This window comes from Schistocerca piceifrons, chromosome 3 (assembly GCF_021461385.2).
Source record: "Schistocerca piceifrons isolate TAMUIC-IGC-003096 chromosome 3, iqSchPice1.1, whole genome shotgun sequence".
Taxonomy (NCBI): Eukaryota; Metazoa; Arthropoda; class Insecta; order Orthoptera; family Acrididae; genus Schistocerca; species Schistocerca piceifrons.
In genome coordinates, this window is record NC_060140.1 from 902,781,238 (window position 1) to 902,789,258 (window position 8,021).

At 38.2% G+C, this 8,021-nt stretch overlaps 1 protein-coding gene across 1 annotated transcript in view; it reads left to right on the forward strand.

Moving 5' to 3' along the window:
• Positions 1-6,161, forward strand: part of LOC124789177 (protein bric-a-brac 1) — a 261,959-nt gene extending 255,798 nt beyond the window's left edge. Inside the window, exons 10-11 of the mRNA XM_047256470.1 lie at positions 5,152-5,743; positions 6,110-6,161. Coding sequence (XP_047112426.1) covers positions 5,152-5,743; positions 6,110-6,161 — 644 coding nt within the window. The remainder of the gene's footprint in view (positions 1-5,151; positions 5,744-6,109) is intronic.
• The last annotated feature ends 1,860 nt before the right edge of the window (positions 6,162-8,021 follow it).

The following is an 8,021-nucleotide window of genomic DNA, read 5'->3' on the forward strand; positions in this document are numbered from 1 at the left end:
TAAATTCTTTATTTCTACCCACTGCTCTAGTATATGTCCATTTCCATTTGTACCTCAGTACTCCTGTGGTGCAGTTGCAGTTAAGGTCATCTAAAATGAACTGTGTTTTCTGGTTGTTGAAGTTTGATGGCAAAGTTGTTGTTCATAATTTTGTTGGTTGATGTAATGGCTAGTTCTGGTCTTATGAAGAAAGCACTGGCATACTTCAGAGTGGATTTTATGTAGTTAATAAAAAAAAGTATTGTTCCTGGTTTTATTGTCCCTTCTTTCATCTGTCTTTTCTTGGATACACAGTAAGTTCCATTTTTATGTATGGAACAAAGCTCTGAGAGGATTTATTTGTTAGTTTTGGTGATACACTGTACATCTAGGCTTGCAATCATTAGAATTGACTCTGAGAAATACAATTTCTTATTGCTTTCCGGTGTTGGAAGTATTAACTGTTGACTTTTATTGCAATTTTCGGGTACGCCCACATTATCTGATAGGTGTTTGTTGGTCTTTTATCTTAGATAGTGCACAGGTTTGGAAGCTTCTTCCTTTTCTGCAGACTGCTATTACTGTTATAGTTTCTGTAACAGTCAGAAAGAGAGAATCAATGAATCTACATTCCTACATGCCATTTGTAAACAAATTATATAGCTACTCCAAAATATGTAAAAACTTTTGGATGAATAAAATAAACATGATGCAAAAATGTGAGTCATATATAAACCATGGTTTTAAAGACTAAGCACTGAAATCATTGATTGTATATGAAAAACAGTGCCACATTCAGATGTAGCAGTTATGAATGTTAAAAAAACTAGAAGTATTCTGAATACCTACATTGATGAATACAATAAAAATCTAAACTGTTAGAATAGTGATGAATCTGTAAATTATATTTACAAGCAAGCTGTTTGTTGGTTTGTCACAGCACAGCAGACATCCGTTTCATTTTTGAGTGTTATTGCTTTTATAAATGTGTTTGTTCCTACCATTTTATTCCTGCATGAAATGTAGTTTTGGATCCGAAATTGGTGTTTTCTGTTCCTTCTGCTTACCTCTTGCCTTAACTTAATCGAATATTAATCTACATCTGCATGGATACTCTGAAAATTACATTTAAGTCCCTGGCAGAGGATTCATCGAACCACCTTCACAATTCTCTATCCTTCCGGTCTCGTAAAGTGCGAGGAGAAAACAAACACCTGTATCTTTTCATGTGAGCTATGATTGCTCTTATTTTATTATGGTGATCGTTTCTCCCTATGTAGGTTGGTGTCAACAAAGTTTTTTGCATTCGGAGGAGAAAGCTGGTGATTGAAATTTCGTGAGAAGATTGTGCCGCAGCGAAAAATGCCTTTGTTTTAATGACATCCACCCCGACTCCAGTATAATTTCAGTGACACTCCCCATATTTCATGATAATACAAAACGTGCTGCCCTTCTTTGAACTTTTTTGATGTACTCCATCAATCCTATCTGGTAAGGATCCCACACCGTCAGCAGTATTATAAAAAAAGTACAGTCAAGCATAGTTTAGGCAGTCTCCTCAGTAGATCTGTTACATTTTCTAAGTGTCCTGCCAATAAAACGCAGTCTTCGGTTATTTTTTGTGTGTTCTTTCCAATTTAAGTGGTTCATAATTGTAATTCCTATGTATTTAGTTGAATTTACAGCCTTTAGATTTGACTGATTTATTGTGTAAATGAAGTTTAACAGATTCCTTTTAGCACTCATGTTGATGACCTCATGCTTTTCATCATTTAGGGCCAGTTGCCAATTTTCACACCATACAGATATCCTTTCTAATTCGTTTTGATCTTCTGATGACTCTACTAGTCGATAAACAACAGCCTCATCTGCAAACAATCTAAGACGGCTACTCAAATTGTCTCCCAAATTATTTAGGGACAGGAAAGGACCTATAACACTTCCTTGGGGAATGCCAGAAATCACTTGTGTTTTGCTCTATGACTTTGTCAGTTACTATGAACTGTGACCTCTCCGACAGGAAATGATGAAACCAGTCACATAACTGAGATGATATTCTGATTTCATTATAAGCCAGTTGTGTGGTACAGTGTCAAAAGGCTTCCGGAAATCCAGAAATACGGAATCAATTTGAAATCCCTTGTCAGTAGCACTCAACACTTCATGCAAGTAAAGAGCTAGTTGTGTTTCACAAGAATGATGTTTTGTAAATCCGTGTTGACTGTGTGTCAATAGACAGTTTTCTTCGAGATAATTCATAATGTTCAAACACAAATATTAACAAAATCCTGCTGCATATCGACATTAACTATATGGGCCTGTAATATAGTGGATTACTCCTACTACCTTTCTTGAATATTGGTGTGACTGTGCAACTTTCCAGTCTTTGGGTATGGATCTTTTGTTGAGTGAACAATTGTATATGACTGTTAAGTGTGGAGCTATTGTATCAGCATATTCTGAAAGGAACCGAAGTTGTATACAATCTGGACTGGAAGACCTGCTTTTGTTAAGTGATTTAAGTTGCTTCACTACTCCGAGGATATCTACTTCCATGTTACTTATGTTGGCAGCTGTTCTTGATTTGAATTCTAGAATATTTACTTCGCCTTCTTTGGTGAAGGAATTTCAGAGGGCTGCCTGTAGTAACTCTGCTTTGGCAACACTGTCTTTGATAATATCTTCATTGCTATCGTGCAGAGAAGGAATTAATTGTATCTTGCTGCTAGCATATTTCACCTGTGACCAGAATCTCTTTGGATTTTCTGCCAAGCTTTGAGACAAAGTTTCATTGTGGAAATAATTATAAACATTTTGCATTGAAGTCCATGCTAAATTTCTAGCTTCTGTAAAAGATCGCCAGTCTTGAAGATTTTGCGTCCGTTTAAATTTGGCATGTTCTTTTTGTTGCTTCTGCAACGGTATTCTGACACATTTTGGCTACCAAGGAGGATCAGTTCCATCATTTGTTAATTTACGAGGGCTGTTCAATAAAGAATGATCATAATTTTCTTTTGACAACATACCTTTACTCATCCTCAAAATTGATGGTCCTTCTCAAAGTAGTATCCCATGAATGTGATGCACTTGTCCCAGTGTTTCTGCCAGTCTTCAAATACATGTTGGAAACCATTTTTTGAGAGGACCTTCAAAATTGCCTCCGCAGCCTTCACCACCGCTTCTAATGATTGATAATGCCTGCCACAAAGGCATTTCTTCATGCTAGGGAACAGAAAAAAGTCACATGAGGCTAAATCCGGACTATAGGGAGATTGAGGGATGCATTACACTTTGATTTTTACAAGATATTCAGCAGCAACATTGGCAATATACGGGTGTGCATTATAGTGGTGCAAGTCTGCTTCACGGAAATGTGGCCTTTGGACTTCAAAGTTTTCAGGACATCCCTGTAGTATTGTCCAGTTACTGACGTGTGTGCAGGTACAACATGCTGATAAACCATTCCTTGAATATCAAAGAATGAGATGACCATAACTTTCCCAGCAGAAGCAACCACTTTTGCTTTTGTGGGGGTTGGTGAGTGAGGAGATTTCCACACTGAGCTTTGCTGTTTGCTCTCAGGATCACAATAATGTAGCCAAGTTTCATCAGCAGTGATTACATGTGAAAGAAACTCCTGATCTTCCTCTAACATCAACTTTAACTGCATGCAGACCTGCTCGCAAATGTCCTTTTGTTCGGGAATCAACAGTCTTGGAACCCATCGCGCACTAACACGTCATGTGTAATTTTTGTCACCAATGTGTGGGTGGTACCCAATGAAATGTTCAGTATTTCAGAAAGTGATCTTATGGTAATTCGTCAGTCCTCTCTCACAATGACAGCAACAGTGTTGATGTTTTCTTCTGCAAGAGCAGTAACTGGAGCACTGGGTCCACCTTCCTTTGAAATTGATTGTCTCCCCTCTTTAAACATTTTAAACCACCTTCAAGCTGTGCTATAGGCAAGAACAGACTTTCCATAGGCCTCCTGTAACATTGTATAGACCTCAGCTGAAGATTTTTTGAGATGAAAGCAGACTTTGGGAGCTGCATATTGCTCCTCGCATGTTACCTCCGTTGCATCGGTAGGCGATACTGAAAATGTCTGACCTTGCCTGCCTCTCACAGGCAGGAACCAGGAGCCCCAACAATGAAACTACTACAGTATGTTAAAGTTCTTTATTGAAGAGCCCTCGTATTTGATATAAATCTCTCAATTGCTGCTGATACTATTTCATTGAATTCAAGCCACATCTGGTCTACACTTACATTGTTAACTTGAAAGAAGTGGAGATTGCATCAAGTGAATTTTTATATGCTTTTTTGAATAGGTATATTTTTCATTTATTTTTGAAGTATTTGTGGGTTACAATATTTATCACTATGACAATCCTATGTTGACTAATCCCTTATCTGTTTTGATGTTCATTACTAGCTTAGCATTATTTGTTGCTTAGAGGTCAAGTGTGTTTTCACATTTGTTCATTATTTACGTGGGCTCATTTTAACTGCTCCAAATAATTTCCAGAGAATGCGTTTAGCACAGTTTCAGCTGATGTTTTATGCGTACCTCCGGAATTAAAAATGTATTTTCACCAACATATCAAGGGTAAATTTTGGAGGTCCATAAAAAGGATACAGTTATTATTTTATTCCAGTTGCCAACAATGACCTCTGCCAATCCTAATTCAAAGGAACTATCTACTTCAATTTCGCGACAAGGTAAACTACTTCTAACAGCAACAGACATGCCACCACCAACTTGCTGATGTTGTCACTGTGTATGTTAATCACCACAGGTGGTTTCGCCCTAGCTAGCCATGTCTTTGACCACTTATGCTTCCACCTATGGTTGTGATCATAGATTCCCAGACTAAGGATAAAAGATTCTTTGAGTGTCTTGAGTTCCTGTGTAAAATGCGGCATGTTTTTTGAATACTTCCTTGAGGTCCCTAGAATCCTCCTTGTTTGTATTATGAAAACAAGTAGTACAGTGCACATTGTACATTTGACGCTATGAATATAGAAAATTGTGAGTTGAACTTGGAAACAGTCACTATCAAGTTTTGGTGCTTATTGACACTGAGTAACCTTCTTTGGTGTGTACTGGCAGGACTATCAATTTTTTTCGTGTTTGCTTTCTAACAAATGACAATAATCTTTTCTGCAGGTATACCAAGTAGTACACTGTATAAAATAGCAAGACGTGAAGGTATCAGACTAGCTGCTCCCTTCAATGCTGCACCAACGACGTGGAGTCCTGATGACTTGGAACGTGCCCTGGAATCTATAAGGTCTGGAGCATCATCAGTGCAACGGGCCTCCACAGAGTTTGGTATTCCAACCGGCACATTGTACGGACGTTGCAAGCGTGAAGGCATTGAATTATCACGAAGCAATCCAACTCCTTGGTCAGAGGATGCCATGGGAGAGGCTTTAGAGGCAGTGAGAATTGGCCAAATGAGCATTAACCAAGCTGCTATTCATTACAACCTTCCCTATTCTTCTCTGTATGGTAGGTTCAAACGGTGTAAATATGAAGCAGAAGGTCATCAAGAAGTGGTTGCATCTCCCCCACCTCCACAAATAATGGTAGTCCCATACCAGCAGCCACCACCTCCTCCACCACCACCTCCACCTGCACCACAACATACTCCACAGCATATGCAACAGCATCACTCTCCACAACAACAACAACAACAACAACAGCAGCAGCAGCAGCAACAACAACAGCAGCAGCAACCTCAGCAGCAACAGCAACCACCACCACCACCTCAGCAACAGCAACAACAACAACCACCACCACCACAACAACAACAACAACCCCAGCAACAGCAGCAGCAACAGCCTCCACCACCACAACCCCAGCCACAGCAGCAACAGCAGCAGCCACAGCAACAGCAACCCCATCAGCTTTACCAGCCACACAGTAGCTGAGAAGTGCTTCCTTCACACATGGTTATAATAACAAATCACATTCACTGAATACTCTCATATGGGATGGTGCACCCAGCAGTATGAAAAAGTAGTTTATTAATGTATTCAACTGTCAGTGACAGTTGCTTTAATAGGACGTTTTTTTCCTCTATATGCCCACTTCACTATTGTCATTTCCTTTTATGTTTTAGTTATTTCGACTTCTGCCTTTACGACAGTGTTTTTAATGTGAGCACTGTGTAGCACTGGAAACAAGGAAATCGTTTTAAACTGCTCTGGCTGTTAACAGAGCATTTTGTAGCTTGCTGCAAAAAAAGCTATTAGTAAATGCAAGAAATTTTTATTTTTATAGCTGTATTTTAACAAATAATTTTTGAGTGTGTTGTTACAACATCTGTAGAGGCTGTTTATTGTTTAGCACCTTTTTTTAAATTTTGTTTTAAGAAATGAACTGCTTTTATGTTAGGTATCCATCCTAAAGTAACTGTGAAATCAGTGCGTGTTATACATGTGTGAAAAAATTTAATTGAAAGACTTAAAATTTGAGTATATGTGACTATAATGACACAAAATATATTTATAAGTTTTAAGAAAAGAAAAACTAAATAAAGTTGTGTATTAAAAATATATATATATATATAAATAAATATAAAGTATATATCTATATATGCATGTCTGTAGGCATGTGAAAGATTATTCTAGAAATACGTGTTGAATGGACTTTCATACAGTTACAAATACTTTTGTAGTTGCCATTATTATGTACTTTGCAGGTCTCAGTGACCTGCTTCTACAGTACTTGGGCCCACCTGTTATTAGATTTGAGTGATTGGAAGATTGATTGTCTAGTTTGCATTATTCAGTGCACTTCGCAATCCTATAACAACATTTATTTTCCTTGTGTTGCTGTATTCTGCAATGCATGTGAACAGTCCTTGGTAATATTGCTGTCATGTTGAGGTACAATGCAGCTTCACAAGAATCTGTTTTAACAGAAAATAACAAAGAGCTTGAAAAGAAATCTACTGCTGATTTCGTATGGGAGCATTGTGTTATAATAATAGATAATATTTATGGTTGTGGCATGCATTACATACTTTTTTTATATTGAGTACACATTATACTTTAGAGAGAAATTTCATTCCATTGTGATTTCCTTCAGATGTAGGTGCACATAGTGCAAGACTTGTCCCAAATTCTCTTCTGGCAAGGGTGTATGATATTCTCGTGTATGTATAATATGCTCTGAACGACTTTCTGATCTCAGGTATATCAAAACGGTAACTCGTCTTCTAGTTCGCAGATCTTTGTATTCTCAGAACAAAAGTGACACCATGAGGAAAAGGAGCAATGTTTGGAAGGGCTTCAAGTTGCAGTGCTAGAAGAACTAAAATATAGAGAATATTTTAAAGAAACAAGGTGACTGGAGGAAGAGGGAGAAAAATTTTTAAATAGGGAAAAGTTTTGTATTTTGAAAGTGAAGGGATTACCAGGAAGCCACTAGATTCAAACATCTTATTGCATTTTCACTCTAAATTTGTTGTGGAACCCTTAATGAACAAAGCCATTGTCTGTTCTATTCCTTGTCCCAGGGGTGATGGTCCAGCAAGGTATAGAGGGGAATCTCCTTAGAATTAGAAAGGTAGGAGAAGGATACAGGGAGATGAAATATGGGTGCTCGTTTGTAAGTCGTGTTTGAGTAGCTCAGTTGGTAAGAGAATTTCCGATATGAGACAAATGTCTTGGTTTGCATCACATTCTGGCACCTTTCAGGAAGTTCAAAAATATTCATGTTACTAAGACACTTGGGCTCTGAATTTGTTATTTTGATTTGAGAACCTGTTTCTCATCTCCAGGTGCTGTTGATTGTTAGAGGAAGATCTCAGGATGGCATTAGAGCACTGCAAGCTCATGTCCGATTTGTGTGGTATTAGTACAGTTGCGGTGTGTGAAAGAGAGTGCCAGTACACTTCACATACTTTGGTGGAAGTTGTTGAAGGTTACCAATGGTGTATTGCGTAATGACAGCTGAGCGAGCGGTTCTCCACAGCAGTGGAGATGGCACAGCTGAGTGAATGCCTGTTCATAGTGACGTGATTGTCA